Source organism: Pygoscelis adeliae, unplaced genomic scaffold, assembly GCF_000699105.1.
Source record: "Pygoscelis adeliae isolate BGI_AS28 unplaced genomic scaffold, ASM69910v1 Scaffold156, whole genome shotgun sequence".
In the NCBI taxonomy this organism is placed as follows: Eukaryota; Metazoa; Chordata; class Aves; order Sphenisciformes; family Spheniscidae; genus Pygoscelis; species Pygoscelis adeliae.
Genome location: NW_008825016.1, coordinates 4653802 through 4677778, shown reverse-complemented (window position 1 = coordinate 4677778; position 23977 = coordinate 4653802). Strand labels below are relative to the sequence as shown.

Below are 23977 nucleotides of genomic sequence, written 5' to 3'. Positions count from 1 at the left end.
AGCCATTCATAACTTAGGAAATATTTCTGTACACACTCATTCCAAAATAGGATTTGCAGGATTAGTAACAGAGTGTAAATTGCTTTTAGGTTAGTAAAAAAAATGCTCACGTAGACATTCTTGCAGATAGAAAAATGATGCATTTCCTTGCAGTTAGCAGCACTTTTGTACAAAAAAAATACAGTTTCACTGAGACTCTTGCAGCATAACAGGTTCAAATAGCATGCGCTATATCATGGTGTGACAGTACCTTTACTTTTATTTACATACTACAGCAAACTAGTTAACCTTCTTATCATTACTGTTTCGGCAACAAGTATGACACTATTTTTGCAGCTAAACCTCTAAGGGTAAACAAATTAAGACAGAAGGTAGCAGCATGTTCTGTTGTTTGTTTGTAGCAATATTTTAATTCTGCTGTACCAATTTTTGAAGAGATTCAAGTACTGCTTACCTTCTTCATCATAGTTGGACATATCATCTGCAATCATATTTCCAAAGTCTAACAAAAGATTCCAAGTATCTTTTGGAATTGATCTTTTATGATGCTCCTATAAAGGAGGAAAAATGGTACTGTTCAATCCAAACTATTTTCAAATTCCACAGTAGTATTTTATACTGACATAAACAGAAATACATGTTTTACAAGTATTTCTTCTTCTCTCTCTCTTTTTTTTTTTTTTTTAAATGAAGCTCAGAGCTTCCAAAGAAAGCTACAAAATAAATTACAACTGAAGGCGGCAAAAAAGTATAAGAAGTCTTTGACAGTCATTTATTTCTTCCTTTCTGCTTTTAGGGTATGTGTTCCTAACTTGTTATGGAAAAGAATAAACCAAATGCACTTTATACTTCTACTTAATGGCATCCATTCCAGGTTCTGAAACTGTGCAGCCACGGGTTAGCATTCTGCCACTTCAACTTGAGGCCTTTTTTCCTTATCCCTTTTTACCCACACTTACCCAGTCTCTCTTTCAACCTGTTGGTTACAGTTGCACCTTCGCTCTTCCCACTTACTCCCAGACTACCTTCTGGATCCGTCATCTCGGCCTCTCTTCAGCTATTCTCTCCTTCACCATAATGCACTACCCGCATTCGCTCCACTTCTGTCCAGTCTCCTTTTTCCCAGTCTGTCCTATTCCCCACTACCACCTCTTGTCTGATTTCATTTTTTTTTTCACAAGTCCTAGTTGCCACCCTGGCCAGTTTGAGCAGCACTCCAAGAACTTCAGTCCCAATAAGCGTTCTCTCAGCTTTTAAAATAAACACTCCCAAGAAGAGAGAGTGTGTGGGGAAACACAACTACTAAGCAGTTGTCAGCTGTAGGATCAAGTCAGACCATTCACATCTCCCTTCATCTGGTGATACTGCTGTGTTACCTGAAGATAGCAGGGGTGAGTAATAGGGAATTAAATTTCAACACCTAGTTCTGGTTTGCAGAGAAAAGTTGCAATTGCACGAAAAGACTTAATCGGTGAAGGGTTGGGTTTTTTTGTGGTTTTGGTTTTGTGTTGTGGGTTTTTTTGTTTAGTTGGTTGGGGTTTTTTTTAAGCAGTAATACTCTAAAGTATTGAGAAGAACAAACTGCATTTCAAAAATCTGGAACTTGATCAAAATGAAGTTGATGTCCAACACAACAGCAAACATGTCCTCTCACTCAAGCCAAATGTCGTATCTTGACTGCAAAAAATATGACAAGCAAACATAACTTCTGGAAAAGGTTCCTTAAAACAAACAAAAAACAAACAAAAAAACCCCTCATCCTAAAGAGTCCTAAGTTGCTTCTTTCTTAGGTTGAATTTTTTTAATCTAAACACTTCTTCTAAAGTAAACATTCAGGTTAAATATTTGTAGCAAAGCAAGACACTTTATACCAGATCATCTAGATTATTTCTTGAAGTAGGTATTTGCAGAACTGTCTGTTGTAACAAACTTGAACACGTAGCCAAGTGGGAAAAAAACGTTAGGACTTTTCTTCAGTTATTTCTATAGATCGGAATTTGGATGTGTTAAGTGTATTAAGGCAGTTAAAATGTGAACTGTTTTCACAAGTTCTCTTGATGAAACTGGTACATTATTCAGTGAATAAGTATACTGTCCAAAAATTTAGAAAAAAACTTCAGAAAATATTGCAAAAAGTATACACTTTCCCTATTAAGCATTGGTGATTATGAGACAAAATACAGAAAGACTTCTTAATTCCCCTGAACTACAGATAAAAAGATAAATTGAAAAAAAAAATCAAGAAAAACTATACATTATGTAACATTATATAAGGTATTTTCTTTGCAAGTACATAGAAATGCAAATGTAGAAACATGGATGAATGAATCAGGTCTTTAATAAGAATATTTTGCAATTTCTGAAGTTTAATTTATGCATCTTTACCTCACTGCCCACAGAATTGCAGTGGTAATAGAAAACTGTCAAGATCAGTTCACAACTATTATCTAAAAAATGAGTCAAAATAATTACTCAGACAAGAACTTTCGCTTAAAAAGAAAAGTCTCAGGTTAAGTCAGTCGTAACAGAATTGATAGTTAAAAAAGACTGAGTTTATGCATTAATACCACAAAAGGCAGAGCATGGTAAAATACATGGTTGACACCAATCACAGCTGTCTTGAGAATAAAGACAACATAGGTTCAATCTACAATCATGGCTTCATTTCATGCAGAAGCCTTCATAAGTAGGAGGATACAGGATCAAGGAAGCAGAATGCTCTATTGCTTTGCTACATCTTTTTGCGTTCTTTGCAATTAGAAAATTATATAGAGAAGATTTAATTTGGCTCGATTTAAGACTATTTTATATCAGTTTTCAAAAAGGAAAAAGTTCAAAGGAAGTATTCAGACATCCTGTCTTTTTCTCTGTTGTAAGCACACAGCCTACAAGCCAGGCTACTGTGGACTAAGATAGTCAGGAAGGAATACAGTTATGTACTTACCAACAAAAATTTATTCCAGAGATCTAGAAATTTAAACCTTCCTGACAAGACTAAATTCCAATATGCAATTGCCATTTCTAGATCTGCAACAGACAAAGCAACATGTAAATATTACAGCACATTGTATGCAATAAAACTCTTATGGTTAAACAATTTATGCTACATCCAGTATATTATGATACAAATTAATAACATTCTTTTAAAATCACCACAAAAATTATAAGGAACTGTTTTCTACTCTCACTGACCCAAAAGGCAGAAGACAAGCAGTAATGGTATAAATTGTATATTGAATACTGCAGTCATAAAGACTAAAATCTTTTTGTCACCATCCAGCAGTGCCGGATTAAAGCTACTTTCAATCTACAGAAACAGAACAAAATAGCTGTCAATAACTCTGTCTACAAATTAAAAAAAAAACAACAAAAAGATACACACAAACACAGCAAATATTGATAGAAACCCAAATATTTAAGTCTGCAGGTGCCAATTCCTGTTAATTTATTGCATTTTAGACATACTTGGCTTCAAAGGGAATTTAAGGACACGAGGGGATTAAAAAAAGATTTGTCTGGTACATGATAATTCTACAGCACCCCTTACAGCAATAATTCTCTTCTTCTGGAATCATTTAGCAGACAAACACCTACACCCAATACTGAACACATAAGCCCAAGAAAGCAGCCCTTATTCTGCACCATGACCATTGATTTGAGAGCAGAGCTCAGCTCATGCATACCAACAGGAGGATGCCGCACTGCCACACATTCAAGCGGAAAAGTAGGAGCAATATTAGATGCGGCACAAGGGTAGAAAGGATCTTTTCTTGAAGGCCTGTTTTCATTCTCAGCAACTCACAATAGCTAACGGCTTCTGTGCTTGGTCCCACAGGTAACAGCACCAAATGTATGCACACTGCTGTGCAACCACAAAATAAAGCACAGCCTTTCTTAAACTACAAGAAGATTTCAGTTTGTGCTTTCAGTGTAAAGTAAATATAAACAAAATATGAAACTTAATAGAAAGTATTGTCACAGCAGATAAGACGGAAGCTTGACCTTCACCTACAAGAAAGGAGCATGGTATTTGAAACTGTACATATCACATTACAAACCAAAGGACACCCTGTCACCTGAAATCAAGTTTCAAGTCTGAAAGAGATGTTCCAGATTTTAACATAGCCAGTTCCCTAGAGTCTGTATCATAGAGGGCTGGGGCCCAGACAAAGTGCAATAGTTAAGATGTAGAGAAATGCAGTATGCCTGTACCTAGCTATATAGACAGGGCTGCCGGTGTTTGTTTACTATGATCGGAGTGCTTTTCAGTACAGTACTTGCTTTATGCCCTAATAAAGTTCCTTCAGTCCTTCCTGTCTTTGCCACCATGCTCACTTTTCACAGAAAATAAGTAGAAGAGAATAGTTAATAGCATTTACTTGCTGTTTAGATATGCAAATTAATTATTCATATCTGTTATCCCAAACGAAAAGCAAAAGAAATGGGAAGGAAGAAACTTGAATAATCTTAAGGGTTTCTAAACTTCACAGTGAAATGACTGGCTTTGATCCCATTCACTCAGGCTTCATTACGAAGACTCAACCTTTCCAAGCCAACCTTGCAAATCTATCACACGACAACATTAAGCAAAATGCACTTTGGAGAAAAAACACTTTAATAGCAGAAAAGTTGTTATACTTCTGATGAAATATTCCCTGGAAAAAGGCAGAAGGTACAGGCAAGCAAACAAAGATGGTGAAAGGTGCCTCAAAAAAGTTAAAAGGGAAAGAAGAGGCCACACTTCCTTGGTTTATTTGGGTATGTGTCAAATTTACTATTAAGTTAAGGTGAAATTGATTATTGCAAAATTGTATTTAACACAATGCATGTGAAACACTACCTTAATTAAGTTGATACTTGAGCAGTACATTACATGTGTGTGCACATCGATTCTCCTGCACAAAGATACAGGAATTATTTCCTATAATGTGCAACAAAAGCTTATCCTGCTGAGGATGCCGCTCTGTAGTGGCTGAAACCAGTCCACGCTGGAGCTGCTCTCCCCATTAAGCACACAGAGGGAAGTCCCGATCTTGGTTAAAATTAGCTCAAAGGAAAAAAAAATTAAGTAAATCTTCATCACCTGGTTCACTGCGATCACACAAACCCATGAACTAACACAAGAGATTTGAACAAAAGGACTAGATGGGACTGTCACTTTTGGTAGTGGTGCCAGTTTATGCAATCTTAAAGTATTTGAGAAAACTAGGCCTTCAGGGGTGCTACACTCAGGGGATATGGCTACACTTTTGTTTGAAGACAATTCCGTACCTAGATTGAAAAATTTGGCACTGGAGGACAGAAAAGAGCATTTTTCTGCTTTAAAGGGAAGATCTAATTACAAAGAGTTCCAGTTCTACATTAGGATGCTGATAGTAGTATCAATAAACGGTAATGCTGTGGAGTTTGTGTATCTGCTACAATTAGTGCAGCACTAAAAGATATTAAAAAAAAAAAAAAAGGCCTTATGCCGTGGGAGTTCTGCATCCCCACAAGAAGATGCTTTTGCAAGGCATGGATTTCTTAGGCAGTCTTAGGAATACCTATTTCAATGCTGCATAGATATGAAGACACCATTACAAATAAAATAAAATCAAACTATAATTACAAAAATACGCTGGTTTTGTACCAAAAAATGTGCTTCCCACATTATAGACTAATAATGCAAGTTTTATAAACAGAAAGGAAGAGACAGATGCATGAATCTCTGGAAACTAATGCCTAAGCAAGGGCCAGTTTAGAAGAGACTTCACTGCAAACATCTATGTTCATAACCAAAACATAAAATTGCTGAATTGTTAATGTTTAAAGAACATCATAAAAATACCACATCATATACTGTACATTATACAACGGTTTGAGCTTTCCCTTCACGTAAAAATATTTTGTGTCAATATCTAGCGAGTGTTGTATGTCATGCAGCCCCTTCAGTATAATGGCTTTATAGTCGAAAGTTTTTGCATACACTGAAACAAAGCTTCAATATCTAGATATTCAGCTTTCTGGATATCTAGCCTAGTTGTGGTTACATACAGCATCTATAAAGCCTTCTGTAGTAAAACCCCAACAACCGAGTCACCTAAAAGTGATACCAATTACCATTACAAAATTATTAAAACTGAAATTACTAAAATAATTTTAAGAATATATACAATAGCTAAGTAAAACAAGTTCAAGAAGGAGGAAAAGGTTAGTAAAACAATGTTTAAATGATTTTAAACATTATTTTCCTAAATAACATTTAGTATAGTAAACATGTTTTAGTATATTTTAAAAGGAGTTCTTTACACTTTTGAATTAAACAATCAGCTTTCCACAATCAGAAGTGAAGCATTTGCATGCAGTATGATCTATTCTGAAACATTAAAGCCTCATTCTAAAATTGTTTTTAAAAAATCCTCAGCCTCTTCTACCCTGATTGAACAGAAAGCTTGAAGTGATAACAAATTAGCACAATTAATGCAGGAGAAATACATTATCAGTTAGACAGCCTGTGTCTACTTTCAAGATTTGATCAAATGCTTATCATCTTGTTAACCAAAAAAAAAACAACCCAAAAACCATTACCAGATTCTTGCATGAATTAAAAAAAAAAAAAAAAAAAATCAAATTAAGTTCCTCATCCCTTTGCTATGATTTTGGACAAGGACAATGAGGTCATTGCACACAAGTAATCAAGGAAGTGAGAAAACAGAAAGATAAATCAACAGATAGCACGGAATTGGCTGGAGAGTAGGATTTATGAGGAACATGAAATGAAGTTCATTTAGACCTGCAGTGCCAAAACAGCACTCTGGGACTGCAGCACTCACTTGTCATCCTCTGCCAAATAGAGCTTTCCAGCTCTCAGACTGCCCTACCAACAGAGCTGTTCATGCAGTCATGTCTGAAGCTGTCAGAATATTAAAACTAATTCACCCAAATTACTGATATAACTTAAAAGAAAAAAAAAAGCTAAAAGGCATTACATTGGCCTCCTAATGACATTTTAAAATCTTTAAGTTATTTATAAGAATACTTTAATATTAGCCACTGTTGCCCTCATAATTCCTAGTTAGCATATTAACTAGCTTCTGTACATTATGATGGCAGCAGAGTCTATCATGTTTTAAAGCTTGGAAAAAAATAATTTATTTTAATTTCATCTTTTGAGATTAATGGATTGTCCCAGTATTGCCTTTTTCTTCCTTTATTGATGTTTAATCTTCTTATCAATATTGTAAAGCTTTGCTACAATATATGTCATCTCTAGGAGACTTTGGGCAGCTTGTTATAAGTGTCAGTGCTCACCAATGAGTTTTATTCAAAGAATATTCTATCAAACTACATGGGCAGCATTTTTTTTCCCCTCAAAATAACAGGATGCATCAGCCTTACCCAGCCCATCTACAGACACAAACCAACAAATTAATAAAGAATGTAACAAAGCTTGTAGGAGAAAAAAGTTACTTTTATTAGACCAGTTAATAAGAGGCGGGGGAAGGTTTTGGAAAAGAAAATTTCAGAGCCAAGAGCCCCTTTGTTTGAGGCTTTCTCTCCCCAATGCTTTAACCAAAACTTACTCCATAACTTTGAAAAAAAAAGAGTAGCCAACAAACTCTCCTGTTCCCAACACTGCATAAAAAAATAATCTGGACAGGTGCAAGACACAAATCTATTTTATCATTCAATTACCTTGTAAAAATATGTCATATAATTTGCCCTAAAGTATCATTTGCTTGATATTCTTTGATCTCCTTCTTTTCTCACTGTGATCACAGGCAAATATCATACTTCTGTAAAGCTAAAAAAACCCCTACATTGCACAAAATTATTTTGTTTCAATAAAATTCCTGGACACCATGACGAAACTGGTGCAGATGTGGCAACAGTGGAAACTGGTGTCAACCTATCTCAACAATTGGACTATCACACTACCTGACCAACAAACATCAAATGAATACTTGCAAGATTCAGTGAGTTACTTGATTCCTTGTTTCCTCATCTCTGAATGATTTTAAGAGTCTTCTTTGGCCTCCAAATTACTAAGAACATGGACACAAGAATTAGTTTCTTTCCTAATCAGAATGTTTTCTTCTTCTACAAACAAATAAAATCCACATAGCAAAATAACAAGAAAATACCATCAGGCTTCAACCTAAAAACACTTCACCAAATTGCCAAAAGTTTAGAGCAAAACAGGCCTTATCTGCAATTAGGAGCTCCCCCACAGAAGGAAGAGAGAAGGAGAAAAACAGTTAAGGGGTATGATACAAATACAGGAAGTGTCTAAACTCAGGATCCAGCTCAGCTGGATCCATTCACCCCTGCAAAGCCGCAAGCAAAGAGCTTCCCAGTGCTCTATGTTAGGGGACGTATAATGCACAGTGTCAGAGTTAAGTCCCTGTGATGGACAGGGAAGAGTGGTGAAGCACAGCATGTGGATTTCAGAAAAGCTCTGCAGGAATTGGGCAGGGTCTGACTGTGCTTATTAACTCTGTCTCAGCTTAGAAGAAGATAGCTGTCTAACCATCAACTTGAGTGCGGCCTAATAAACCTGATCGTGGCCAGTTTCAAAATCCTTCTGTCTCTGCAAATCTCTCCATGTACAATTCAGATAAACTACAACAGATGACTTAAAGTTGACTGGATATACATTTCCCAAATAAGAGCCAAACATGAGTAAAAGAATCAATGAGGCATTACTAGAATTGGCAGTTATGCCACACTTTCGCTGCTACTATTGGCCTTTTTTGATCAGAGTACCCTGTTCTATACTAAGCTTCTCTTAAATTGCTGGCATTTTCAGAAAGAAAAATGTGAACAAAAATAAAGCAAGGACCATAAACACAGACCAAGGCCATCAAAACACCTAAAATGCAGCATTTACAGACCTCTTCCAAAGTAAACATGAAATTCATTTATTGAACTCCCTCAACTTCTTCCATCCACTCACTCCTACAAACACCCTACAAATGGATCAATCTAATTCTTCATTGAAAGTGGAGGAAATCTTGATAACTAGTTGGGGGGGGGAAACAAAAGAAAAAAAAATATCCTTCCCTAATGTCTAAGTGTCTCTTCAAAGAATCTTGAGATACTGCTATGATGAAAGCCAAAGTTGATGTTGCTTCAATTAAAAAGAGCACATTATACTCATCTGCTCATAGAAGATGCAACCTCCTTGAAGTCCACATACCGGATGCAAAGATAGTCATTCTTCTGGTCTTGAGGTAATATTTGATTCAAGTCTCAATGCCCTCCTCATGTATCATCTCTTGCTTGATCCCAGGAAACTGGCAGAGAGAAGGAAGCACAACCTTTTGAGCCAGCAAGCAGGCGAAGGGACCACAAAGGAGTGATGAAGGACCAAATCTGCTTTTTCTTTCCATGTTGAAAGTCGAAGACCATGAAAGAATGCATTAAGTTCCTCCACGGTGCTGAAACAAACTGTAGTAAACTCCTGAGCATGAGGAATCTCCTGAACACGTGCTGCTGGGGCTCAAAGGGAGACCCATTAAGAGACTCACAGAAAGTATCAGGTTTTAAAAAAAAAAAAAAAAAAAAAGCTAAGACCTTGTTTTGAGCTTGAACAGTGCCCTTAGAAAGCTGAACTGCTTTGTATACAACGTGACAAAAGATCTATAACCCTATTCTTTAGTACACTTATCAACCAAGAGCTAGGATGCAAAATTTCACTCAGACTGCAGTAGAAAAACCTAAAAATTGGGAGTAGAAGGTGAGATAAACCTCTCCAAATCCGCACCATGCAAAACTTAAAGATTTATTGTACTAAATATAGTAGCGAGAACATGAGAGCGCAGACTAAACAGACAGAACCACAGTTATCCATAATAATTCTTTGTAAAAGTCTCCTGGCAAACCAGACCTTAATAAACTGCACCTTTTACATTACCTCAGAACATATACAGAACACTCAGATGAAGTTTTATATATCTAAATTTTATGCCTGCCATGTCCCATACGCAGCCATTGAGATGGCACTGCTGTGTTGAAACCTTGCTATCTTTTTTCCCCGAATTCTGTCCACCACTTAGAGAACAATAGTCTTAACAGTTATAAGCATCCATCTTTTTCTTAGATAATAATCAAATTTATTCAGGTGTATTTGAAAGACATTTGGCAGTTGGGTCCTGACTAATGTTAACCAGAACATCATTTTCTGCTTAAAGAAAATCATGGTAAATCTTATGCAATATGCTTTTGCCTCCTGCATCTCACTACTTAGATGAGCTATCACCTAGGGGTACTGGTACTGCTTTTACTTCTTTAAACAGCATGTGTCCAGACTGAAGCATATTACTTGACAACATTAAGCTAATAAAAGCAAATGGAAACATTCAAGTTGGATGAGACTACAGAGACAGAAGTCCTGCAGATATAAAGAGAAATAAAAGTTCCCTAGTATCACTGCATGAACTGTGGAAAAAAGATTCCTATAAAAGGCAGTCCTATTTCTAGGAATGAGTATCGGTGTACTGAACTCTGTGCGTATTTTCGGGAATGACAGAATAGATGTAACTTAATTTATTGGAGACAATTCTTCCCATCTAATTACATAAAGGCAGAATTTCTTGCATTGGTTTTGAGGGGAACTGTAGAAGAAACTAAAAAAGCAACGGAAGATAGGCTGTTCTAAAAATAAATACAACACAAAACTGCACACACACACACACCTCCCTCCGGACTGCTTTCCTGGAGAAAAGCCCACTGCATCGTGAAGACAACTGTGTCAGGTATCACCAAAATTCTTCTATCGCTAAAAAAACTTCTAAGGGCTTCTGTGCCTTTCCACTCCCTCCCTTACAAATGGCAGCTGGTGTAATAACAGGTACTATACATCCTGCTGATACCTCCCGAAAGAGAAATGTTTGGGATACACAGAGATTTTTTTCAAAGATATGCTCCAGGCAAAAAGGTCCAATGAAAACTGACAGTAATCTCAGAAACAACTTCTAGAAATTCAGCCTGAAAGCGCTGGTGCCCAAAGCGGAGCTAGACATGGTGAAATTCATCTCAGTATGCTGAAGCAACTTCAAACTGCTGCCTACCATCTTTGAGACTTCATAGAGGTCAAAGGAGGTTCTAGAAGAACCTCAGTGGTTCTCTGCCAAACTGGGAGAAAGTAACTCGTCCAAGGGGGTCAGTCCTGTAGCTAACACTATCCAATACTCAAGTATCTCAGATAATACAAGAAAGAAAAACTTTTATGAAATCTGCAACTTATACAAAGCCTGGAAAAAGTGTAGCATGGTAGAGGGCAGGATTAGAATTCAAAATTATTTGGACAAATCTGAAAACTTGGAAGGAAGTAAGAAAGATTTCATTAAAGAGAAATACAAAGTCATATAGCTAGTGGGAATAATCGACTGCAGAAATACAAGATCAGAATTAACTGAGTGCATTGCAGTTCTGCAGAAACCCAGTAATGTAACAGATCACAAACTGCAGACAGTATCAGTGTTATAAACATATGCAGACTTAATAATGGGATGTAAAACAAGGAGCAAAATATTTAAGGCACATAGTAGATATCTAGCTTGTTTGGGTACTACAAGACAAGAGAAAGTTAGATTAATTGGATTGCAAAGGAAAAGAGAGTTGGAAAATAAAATTTATCAGGGTAATTGGTTTTACTCAGTCTAGAGACTAAGGGAAGACGCATACATAGTTGACAAATTTGTAAAAAGTTGTTACTAACCCTAAGAAAACATGTATTCTGCATATTTACTTTGGATGGGTAAGTACTGAACTGAAGAATCCGGGAACAGAGATTTAAGTTATATGCGAGAAAAAGAAAAAAAAATAAATCTAAGAATAGGTTTGAGCAAGCACGGACATCGAGGTATGAGACCTGCCATCGGAAATTTAAGATTATATTATGTGAAGGCAGTGGCTCCCAAACTTTTTCAGCCAGAGGACCACTGCCAATCAGATCTCAAACCTTGCTGATAACTACTGCAACTGAAAAGGCAAGTTAGTATATATTGCTAGCACATCACCGAACATTTGGTTAGAAAAACATCTGTGAGGAATGGTTTTGGTAGATGTTGATCCTGTCTGGCACAAGGGAATACACTATATAAGTGTTTCTCTATCTTTTAGATTTAAAGACCACCTGGCATATTAAAAAGGAACCCATGAATCACTGTGTTTCCTGATGTTCTTCAGGGGGAGATGGGGCAAAAAATAAAGTAATAACTGCTGCTTAACACTTCTTAAAACAGCAGAAATAAATTTAAAAAAAAAGTAATCTGAAACATTAAAATACTGATAGAGCAATGCACATGACTCACAACCAAAGCATCGCTGTTTGGACATTTTAGAGGTATTTCAGTAATTTCTTATAGTTTCAATATGTTAAGATAATAAACATGAAAAATAATTGCATAAATGAGTTGTCTTTGCCTATCAGACATTTTTCTGGCGAGCTCTATTCTCAAGAGTTATTTCTGTTAAAAAAAAAAAAAAAGATGCGTTAGCACTTAGCCTGAAGTGCTCCTCCAACAGAAGGACCATTTTAATTATGTCTTCTTTTATAAAAAGTTTTTATTAACGATCTGCTAAGAACAAGAATTTCCCATTTGTCACTGGCACTATGTCAAATTTGCCTAGTTTTCAAATAGGCATATTCATAGGTCATGTGTATACCTGAGAATCAAGCAGTATTCTTTTAGTCTACAGATCACCCCCCTAAACAATGAGTGCAACAACTACCAGACTTGGTGATTTAAGCTCCGAGTGTAATAAGAGGAAGCATGGGATACTTCACACCCCAGAAAAATCACATTAAACTATTTTGTAATTGAAAGTCAGGAAAGAATTCTTTTGATTATTTCCACTTCATTAATTAAAATCATTCACTTTTATCCCTACTTGACATAAACTTACTGACCTCTTCGTCTTCAAGTCATAATTCAAAAGTGAAGGTATGGGAATGAGTAGGCAAGCACTGTCATGGGAGCATGTCACCAGAAACATTTTAAGGCAAGCAGCTAGGGCAGTAGCTTAGCAGCATCCTATACTTAGGTAGCACTTCACGTCATCTAACACGCACGTGGGGAAGAAGGGGAGGTCAACACCCTAAGATGACCGAGACAGAGCTAGGCAGAGATTTATACCAGCTCATTTGGTAACAAATCTAATTATACATTCTGTTTAACTATCTGGACTGAATTCATAAAAGCATCCTGAGCCAAGGCTCCAAACTTACTGAGAGAAACAGACTTTGTACATGTATGAGATAAGCTCCTGCATCTCCTTGACAATAGGGCACACAGTCCTTGGGACACAAATACCAAACACTTCTACGTTAGTTGTGGAGCGTGGGGGGGAAGATGGACAGTTTCTCATTCTAGGAGAAAATACATAGTGTATACAGAGAAGAGGATTTAAAATAAAAAAAGCACCTAAGCCTATATTAAACGTAGCTGAACCCACTAGAATTCTCAGCTCATACAGACACTCCTGTAAGATAACTAACTGAATTTTTTTCCTCGCTGAACACTTTTTTACTGAAAGAGAACAAACATAACTTTTAGAATAACTGCAGCAGGAAGCAGTACGTTGCAAACGCCAGCCTGTAAACTTATTTTTTTCCTCCATCACTCTACATTCCCCGACAAGATTCCAACTCCAAACCTATACAGTGTTAATTTTTATTTGGATAAGCCATCACTGACCACAATCACTCAAAAATGTCATATTAGCCAATATGCTTGCTCAGCACTCTCCTTGTACTCGACCTATAGCGATCCAAGTTCACACCAGACAGAAATATGGTCTATCTCCACTGAAATAAGAGCAGTGGCACCTGCTTATATTTATTTGATATCTAGAATCATCTTAGCAAAACCAGAAAAAGTCTGACGAAAAATGATACCAAAATACTGCCATGTAAGAACTAAGCACTACTTGAAATCAAGAAACAGTAAGGTATTACCAGAATTATTAAAATTCCTGAAAACTAAAATCAGCAACAGTTCCAATCAACTCTTTCTACAGTTTATTTTAAGCTTAACTTTAATTTTTGCACTTCTTACTGTCTCCTGCTAATACTTCAACTCTTAGTGCAAGGAGGCACTTAGGCATCTTATTGCCAAAAAGTACCATTCTTACACAACAGAGAAGACAGACTTACAAATGAAAGGGCCTCCATACCAAATAAACAGAAGTAATGGAAAACAAGTAAGTTTCCTTCTTCCTCCTCACGTCAAATAAATAGTACATTCAGTTCCATAATCTGGGTTGGGCTGCCTTCCCTTCTCCTCTCTTTGTACAGGCGTAGGTGAAAAGCTTTTGAGACCTATTTCCCAAGTACATGAGTTTCACGTTGGAACTGATCCAATTAAAACAGGAAGCCATTTGTAATATTTCTTTAGGTATCCCATAAATTCCAACCTCAGCTGTAACTGACTTACCTTTTCCACAATCTGAAAGTACTAGGTTTTTTAATGAAGAGGGGCAAGAAAATGAACAACTACTAAGAGACTTGAATTCCAACCAGCCTCACAGAACCACTAAAAGACTATTTCATTTTTGTGTCTGTAAAGGTGGCATGTGACCCATGCAAGAATGACACATGTAATGAAAAACGAAATGGCTGCAAAAAATAAAGAAAAACGGAAACTGGCTAAAAGTTGCCAACAGTTTAAAAAAGGAAAAAAAAAAAAAAAGACACTGGGAAAGGCAAGAGATAGTATTCAAAGTCATTCCCAAGAAAGTATGTGGAACAGATGCCTCTAGTTGAGAAGGTGTAAATCAATATTCTGCTACTTCACCTCACTAGTCTTCCAACAATTTTTGAGAAAAAGAATTTATTAACGTGCTTGCCAAGTAATGTAGACACAGAGTTAAAGTGGCTATGCTAAAAAAAAACCCACTTCCTCTTACCCACAGCACAAAGAGAACAGTGACGATGGTACGGTGCTATTCTACACACAAAACAGTTTAATTCCTTCCTACACAGTGTCTTTTGAAAGTGGACATAAATGTCAAAGGATATCAGATTTCATCTTACAATTTGTTTCACCTATTCACAAACTATAGATTTTTTTGATTTGAAGAGAATAAACCATTGGAATGTAAATAATGTATCCATTTTACTCCAGCAATACAAGGCATTGATTGGGACAAATGTCAAACTTTATAAAGAATAATAATTTAATACTTTATAAACTGTATGCCTATTTCTATTCACTAGCTTTGAACCAAGTCCATAATACTCTTTTGCTAAACTTTACATAAAAACTGTGAGCTAAAACTAAAAATTCTTAGAAGAACGATAACTCTTGCCCAGAGTTTTGTCCCTCTTTTTAAGCTGATATGGACATCTTGTTTCAGTTGTTCTGAACAAAATGGAAAACACAAGGAGCTCACTAGCTCAGTCTTTTTAAAAAAAAAAAAAAAAAAATTTCTGACAGGTCTGTAAGAACCGCAGGAACTTCCTTTGACAAGAGAAGAGAGAATGCCAATACTAGTAGAAAACCCCATTAAATTATCTGTACCAAGGGGACATTAAAGAAGAGATTAACTGAAAGAAGATGGGAAAGAGGAGAAGTCAGTGAAAGAAATCAATAATGAATTTACTATACAATCATCAGTGAGAAAACTGTATTATTGAAAGTATTTGGAATTGACTTCACTGACTGTAGATATTTTCTAGATTTTTTTTCTACTTACCTAGACCTTTTTGTCCAGGGTTTTTAGCAAAGTTAAAAGTAAACTGATAAAAATCTTTGAACTTTGTTGGATCCTTTAGCTCTTGTTCCAGTCTTGGCAATAAAGCTTTTAGTTTTTCTGTGGTGTCACACCTGTTCAAAAGAAGTTACATTATTTGTAAAATATTTAAGATTTCATTTTACTTTTTTATTCCCCCTTCTTTTTTTTATTTTTTAAGCTTTAGTTTCAGAGCAAAATAAAACAGTAGTTAAGATAAAAAACAGAGTATCTTTCTGGATAGCATTCTTAAAAATACAAACACTCATTTGTCTTTACTAAACAATTTTAAGTGGAACATTATTTATAGGCATCCATTAAGTATACAAACCAAACAGGATTCAGTGGTTTAACGTCTTTTCTCAGCCTCTTCATGAGTTTCTGAACTCAAACAATAGAAGTTATTCTATTCTTAAAGAACATATAAACCTCACCGAAATCTGCTATCCTTTCCCCTTTTATAGCTGTTGTAACACAAGGGTGTGGGTTTTTGCTTTAATCTAGATACACATTACTTATTCCCTACTCTACCTCAATGAAGAGCTGCGTACTACGTTTACAGTTAACATTAGAGGACTTTCCAACAAAACAAACTATTATTTGCAGTCATCCTCTCCCCACCATAGAATGCTTGCAGATAAAACCTAGGGAAAAAACGAGCCTTTGACGATAGCTTGAAGGCTGACAAACCGTTTAACAGCCTGCCACAGGTAAGCTAAGATAGAATCAAGTTACTGAGATTCTAACAGAAATAACATCCCTTAATAACAGAAGGCTGGAGCATTTTCAGTGAGAGCACCTGAGCTGACAAGATGCAATTTTAAAAGAAAAAGGGTTTCCCTCACGCCAAGGAATCAAATGAATATTCAAGGTTTATAGGGTATTACCAATATTTTGAATTGTACCTAGAAAGTCAAAGTGAAGGAAAGAGGTTTCAAAGAAGCAGCTATCATAACTAACACCTTGCATTTGAAAGTTCTCAGTAGCTAAATGTTTTATTTTTTTAATTCTAAAGATTCAAGAATAATTTTATTAAAGGATGGATAACTACAGCAAAATCCATAAAATGTAGATGCAGTTTTAACTGCCTGGCACAGTACAGATAGAAATAAGTACCTTTTTGGCCTCCAGCAGTACCTGGTGGAGAAAAGAAAGAATTCTGCCAACAGTCTTCAACTGGGAACTTCAGTTTCATGGAGACTTGATCTAGTTAACAATAGGGACAAATATCCTACCTTCCCATAAGTATCCTAAAGGCGCTATATGAACTAAGCCTCAGGGAATTTGTCTTCATTCAAATCTTCACCTACTTTCAATGCTAAAAACCACAGACACTGCACCTCAGTATGTAACAAAATCGTTCCAAATTCTCAATAAGCACCATACCAGTGGCAAGCAGGTATGATCAGATTATGCTCCCAAGAACACAACAATAATGCGTGCTGTGGTAAACAACCACAAAGAGGTAAAAATCACAGACCTCTGTGGAACTGTATCAGAGACAGTCATGAGGACATAGGAGTAAGGTGACAATAAAGTTACAAAAAAAAAAAAATCCAAGCCAGAAGCCACAGGTGGTTTAGCAAAATCTTTTTAATCAGTTATATCAAATAATGCTGGCAACCTTTAATATAACAGCATGAGCACTTGGTTGCTGTCCATGGCTAGAAAAATCATAACAACTCTTACAGTCTGTACCCAAAGCTACCCAAAGGGACGAAATAAAGCAGTGCACTTCAGGTGATATCCAAAGTTACTTCATCACAATTTCTGAATATCCTTACCTAAAAAGGAAAGCTTAGAAAGAAGTTGATAACTGATGAGGTCAGTAACAACAGACTGCTAGGACCCCTGCTCAAGAAACAACCACCACATTTGCGAGAAGTTGGTCTATTGTAGAAAGGTATTGATAAGGTGCCGTTCTAAGATCAAATGAAATTATTTAGCTACAAAACATATGCGCAAGTAATAAACTGTAATTCTCCACCTATCTAATGCAATCTGCTTAAAAAAAAAATCATTTTGACACCTCCATATATTAGAAATACCGCATCTCTTCCAAGGAAAGGTTATACACAAAATATTATTTTATGGTGATAAATGCTTGACTTTATTGCTAAACAGAGGCAATGTGGTTTAACCTCAAAGTCTATTATCCAGAATAGCTCCATAATCCAGGAAGGAAAAAAATTTTTATCAGTTCCATCACAGTCAGACTAAACAACCTTTTCTAGTACCAATACCCTCATTTTTATTTCAATTTCTTATAGATATTCTGTACAAATTAAGTATCTAGTATACAAGGCAATAAGAGAAAACTATGGTTTGTAAAACCGGTAAGAAGAAAAAAAAGTTGCATTTGGTGGTGATAAGGTAAAGGGAAAGAATTGAAGGTTCTTTTCTGCTTTCCTATTTCTTTTCCGCTTCAACACTGACGGAACTTTTTTTTTTCCCTTCATACATCTCCAGTGACTTCCAGCTTTTAACAGCATATGGTCCAACTCAAAATCTTAACACAACCATGCATATGTTTGTATGAATTACACGAAGAGATTAGCATATCTGCCTGTTTTCCTTGCTGTACAGGTAGGAATTATTTTGCTTCACCCTTACTGCGGTCATTGTTAAGGCTTTGCAGTAAAGCACCAATTTAAGGAAGATGGGACACTATTTAGCACCTGTTAAGCTTGGCATCAGCCTTACCAGCTTTTTGAAGCTTCACACTCAATTTAATTAAAAATGTTTTAAACGTAAACCGAGCTCAGGCCTTACATTTTGCACTATGCAGAAATGGATACTTACCCCAACTCTGTCATGCCATCAACAAATTCCTTTTTACTGAATTCACATTGAGTAGCTGCCCTGAACTTCCATGCTACAACCAGAACACTGATACTGGCTGGGTCCAGGCTTAGATCATCACAGAACTGTTGAATCCCATCAATGCCAATTTTATTTTCATCTTGTGGGTCTGCAGTTCAAAATACAGACAGGAGAATTATAATTACTTACAAAAAAAATTTACAAATAATCATCTGTACAGCTTTGATATGCTGCATAACACAGGTCTTCCTTTTTTCATAAGCTTCACAAGTGTCTTCACTTGAAATCTAGTTAATTTTAGAAGTACCTTGAAGAGTATCTGTAAATAGATTAAGTATTCTGCAAACTTCCCTAGAAATTGGTTGGCAACTTTTTCCTAAATTCATCAGCTAATGTCAATGAAATAGTTTTGTCTTCTCTCCACAATGCTCTACGAAAGATCTGAATTAACTGAGGAGATGCCTGACCACATCTAAAAACAGTAAGGCTGATGAACACATCAAAATGTACAATATATTTATTGGTTAGCATGTATTAAACTTTAAAAGAAAAAACAAACAAACAAACAAAACCCAACAAAAACACACCTACCAAGTAAGCCTGTGGATTTTTTTCCTGATAGGGACATATGATAATCCACTATAACTCTTTAAAGACCACAATTAACTTAAACATTTTTGGTTTTTAATTACAAGTCAAGGAAATCACCAAAACATTGCTCAAACAATGCCTTAGCATAACAGAGTCTTAAGCTAAACAATACAACTTAGGAAATATTATGTTTCAGTAGCACTACGTTTACTACCTTTTTGGACATCAGAACGACACTTTGTAACTACCTACATCAGGGTAGATGTCATTGTAACAATTCTGTAACTGTAACAAAATTCTCTCAGAAAAAACCCCCTCAAACCAGCAAGCAAAACCTCCTGCATGTAAACTCCAATAATTGGAGGGGGAAAAAACCCCAAACAACAACAACAAAACCCCCCACCTTTAGTTTTCAAAGCTTGACAGTTTACAAACTACAAAACTGTCTTTCCCAGCTTTTGATAGGAAGACGTTTCAGTATTGTAAGTTGGGCTATGAAGAGAAGAATCTTAAATTTACTTGAGGGATAAACTCCTTAAACTGGTAAGATTATCAATCATGCTATTTTTTAAGTCCTTATCCAATGAGTTCATTAAAAAAAAAATTAAAAATCAAGTCTGAAGAAAACTTTCCATTTTTTGTAGGGGGGGATGTTAAGCTAAGACCTCTTCCACTTTTCCAGCCAATACAGTGGAATAAATGCTAAAATGTAGAGACAAAGTTGATTTAGCAAAGATTTATATCCATTAAACAAAGAATTACACCCATGGTGTAATTCAGGGACCTTTGAGCAGGAATAACAAGTAAACATATCTATTCTACTATATGCCAGATCTAGTTCTAAGATATGTAAAATGCATTTCTTGTATATTTGGGGAGTAACTGAAGAACTGAAAGCAAAAAGCGCACTAGCGTTGAAGTCTAGCGGGAAAAATTCTGATGGATTTCAACAAGGACTGTTTCATCCTTATCATGTTTCACGTCATCCAGGTAACTAGGAACAAAAATGAAATTGTTGTTTTGATAGAGTTGCTGGATAAACAGGTAAGAAAACTAACACAAAGCACAGAAAATGAAAGACCTCTCATCGCAGATTTCAAATATAGCGCAATGTATGTAGCATTCTATAGGCCCCGTAGGACAAAGGAATTCCTTGATGTTGAGAGGCCAATGACTCAGGTTTAAGCTACGTATGAAAAAAGGAAAGGTGCTTAACCAAACCTTTTATTGTTTTCTCTCAAATCTTGTGAAGGTTTTGTTCAAGGTTACAACTTTACTTAAGTGTTAAAGTGCTAGAAGTGCAAAGGTGTGCTGCTAACCAAAACATGGACATAAAACTAACTAGACTTTCTTTCACAAAAGCCAAGTGGTGCAGTTTGCAACTGCTAGAAAATTATGAATAATAAATAACATTTGTGAATTTTTTTTTTCATTTTGGATATTCTTAGTAGCACTTAGGAATTTGTATATATTTTTGACCCAGCAATCTCTAAGACTGGCATGCAAGGAGCAAGCAAAAGGTTTAGATATGTATATATGTTTTATATATACACATATATATATAAAAAACAAATCAAAAAAGTGATTCTCTAGTTAAGATTTTTTTTTCCGCAAACGAAACACTATAGTGTTGCTGATTCTTTGTCCCTACACAATTCTTTACCACATAATAATGAAATATTGAAGAATGTCTATACTTAAAATAAAACACATTATGTAAAGAGTAACAAAAAAAGGTGGAAGCAATATCATAAGAACAGGATGAAGTGTATATAAAGCATGCCATAGAGCACAATTAGAAAAGTACATAAAATCATAGCTGAGTAATTGTTAAGAGCTCATTTTTTAAAACACCAGATGTATGGATCTCAGCAGGGGCCGGTAATGATTCTAGCCCACCCTGCTCTAACGCGTAGTGAACAACGCACGCATTCGTGTCAGATGGCCACATTTCAGAAAGCACTGTTACCTGGATCACGTACATTCTTACATTTACATGACTATCTTTTCCTTTTATTTTTTTTCTGTTCTTTTTAACAATGCTGTAAAATAAAAATAAACGGTAAAGAAACAACTCTGCCTTTAATCCGCTTCCCTGTGGTTTTCCCTCCAAGCCTCTCTGAACAGGCACATAACTTTTGCTGTAATACGCCAACACAAAGAATAAATGAAGGATGGAGTTTCTGTGACCAGTTTTTGGGTTTTCTTATTTGACTGTTTGGTCAGACTCCTAGCTGTAATGTTATCTGAAACGTTTTTTATTTTAACGTATAGAAACACTACTATCTTTGAACAAAATTAACTCCCCCAAATATTAGTATAAGAATCATATGTATTATTTCGCCACACAAAGTATGTTGTACGTATATTTAACAGCAGCCACTGGCAATAAATCAAGTAAGTTGCATAACAAGCTCTACTCTCCTCTCCACCATATGTAGCTGACACTATTTCCTCACGATAGGCTTACTTTCCTATTGTGAATTTACTTTGAGCTCTACAGGAATATCTACAGAAGTTGTGTACCGAACATTAAGAGCATTTAAAACCTTTTTCATTCTTATCTCACTACGGCAAACACAGAGTGAGAAGCAAAAGCTAGCAATCTTTCCTTAAAAATCCTTAATGGCAGAGGGAAAAGCAGAAATACCACCCAAACAAAATAATTAGAAAAAAAACCAAAACCCACAACAAAAAACCAAGCCTTACCTTTGTATCGATTATACAATTGTTCTAATTTCTTCCTGTCTACTGAATTTTTCATGGATTCTTTGTAGTACAAGTCTGGGTTCTGGAAGTAGTTGTCTGTTGCCACTTCTAGTTTCCATTCATTCTGCATTAAGCAGTATATAGCAGTCCTTTCACCAGCCTGGGTAAATGCCATAAACTGGCGGACCTTGTCCTTCTGAGACGATTTAAGCTTATGCTTTGGGATGCAAAAGAAGCGGGAAAGCCAATGAAGCTAATCCAGAAGTTTGTTTCAGCATTCTACTACTAACGCCTATCTTTAAAAGGTTTTAGTTTTCTTGTTGATGACAACTTTCACTTCAGAATTACAGGAAGACAAAGCCTTGTTCTTCTGCAGTTAAAAAGACAGCATTTTCTTCTGAAAATTGAAATGACAGCATCTCTATATACATTTTTAGCAGCACATATTCTGGCAGTAGTAAATTTGTATTTCTGCTTTATTGCTCACATATGCACAAGATTTTCTGTTCTGTAACAGCAGTAAACACAAGTTTCATCACATAACAATACAGTTATCTTCTGAAAATATGCCTAGTGGTTATACAAACAAGAAATTACAAAGGCGCAACTTATAGATTCTCAGATTCTGTATAAGTCCTTCATACACGGAGAAAAACTGCTCAACAGTTTTCCTAATATTTTCCTAGCAACAATGAACAACGCAAAGTAAAGGCAGAAGCATTTCTCACATTTTTATGTTAGAAACCATTGCCAAGAGAAGACATAAGACAAAAAGAAAATAGTTAAAGCAGACATGTCAGAGGTTTGCTGAATGTTACAATGAGACTACAAAGTTGCTGTAAATGTGATCTAAAACTTTAACTCTGAAAGAGATGCTCATACTATTCATATGTCAAACAACAAAACTGCCTATTATAGTGGTATACAGGAACCAGTAAGACGTTTCTCTTAATGGCAGCTAACTGCAGCAACCATATCTACACAACACCCCTAAACTTCTGGAAAACCCGAGAGGTGGGAACAGGGCTTTTATAGGGAGCAAATTTGCTATTAACATAGCTTAACATTATCCTTTACATGAAGTTGGAAGAAGAAGGAGACAGTTTAAATCAAACTCTGTTTTTTATTACATTCTGACACTTTCCAGTTTTGTTAAACCATACTTAATACATGTTCTGGGCCAACAACTAAGCTGAGAAATTTGTCTAAGTTCCTTACTACTGCTTAAATCATCAGGTATAATAGAAAATTTACTGGTCTCTTAAATATCGGGGGGAGGGACGGGGACATGGACACGACGACGACGACTGAATCCTGATTCAGTGAGCAGTAAGCAGTAAACATAGGACCATCTTTCAGTTTACTTGTTATCTCTTGTACACATATGGATGGTGACATCCTGACTACTGATGGTCCCGAGACAAAAAACACATCAGGTAAACAAGATAAGGATTTCGGCCTTTCCTACAAGATTTTTCAATTTTATATAAGCAGAAACATGTAAAGTTTCTTTTTATACAAGAAACATGTAAAGTGGGAAAAGAGCTGCAAAAATGACTACAATGTATTTTGTTAAGGAAATCCTCAATAATCCTTTGACTGCAAGCTCTGTGTAACCCCTCCTCCCCCCCCAATTTTCATTAAGGTCTAACTGTGAGAGTCTCTCTGCACCAAGATCTTCCTCAGTTACCTAAACATCTTTTCAGCAACCAGCATAGTGACGGTCACTTCAAAACAGAGGTCTCTGACAACAACTCCAAAGTAAAACCCACGTCCTCGCGTAAGTCTACTTGGGCCAGGCATTTAGGGATATTTTCTAGGTTCAGAATGAAACACCGGGTTATTTGAAGCGATCAGGGATAAGAAACACATTGGACTACCCAATCGACTACTCTGCCATGCAGCGTAGCTTCTGCCGTTCGTTGGTGTCCAACGCCCGGCGTAGCAGACAGCGGTACCTACGCTCTCCCTGCAGGGCAGGGGGGAAGGAAGGTCTGGAAGTCGCGTTTCTAGCACGACTTCTCGCTAATGGCACCCAAACAAGGAGGTGTGCTTCGCATCAAGCCACCATGAGGTCACGTTTCAGAAGCCCTCTCAAAGCGGTGGTTACATCCCCGGTCGCAAACACCAAGGAAGC

At 36.3% G+C, this 23977-nt stretch overlaps 1 protein-coding gene across 3 annotated transcripts in view; it reads right to left on the bottom strand.

Annotated features, from left to right (window-relative positions):
• Window positions 1-23375, bottom strand: part of DCUN1D2 (DCN1, defective in cullin neddylation 1, domain containing 2) — a 24618-nt gene extending 1243 nt beyond the window's left edge. Inside the window, exons 1-6 of one of the 3 annotated variants that reach the window (XR_663718.1) lie at window positions 21841-23375; window positions 18520-18688; window positions 15682-15812; window positions 9179-9275; window positions 2945-3027; window positions 455-551 (exon numbers count right to left, since the gene is read on the bottom strand). Coding sequence is in view for 2 of the 3 variants with exons in the window: in XM_009326272.1 (XP_009324547.1) it covers window positions 455-551; window positions 2945-3027; window positions 15682-15812; window positions 18520-18688; window positions 21841-22015 (655 nt within the window). In the remaining variant the exon portion in view is untranslated. The remainder of the gene's footprint in view (window positions 1-454; window positions 552-2944; window positions 3028-9178; window positions 9276-15681; window positions 15813-18519; window positions 18689-21840) is intronic. The other 2 variants (XM_009326272.1, XM_009326271.1) reach the window with 2 other exon arrangements.
• Window positions 23376-23977: the final 602 nt, after the last annotated feature.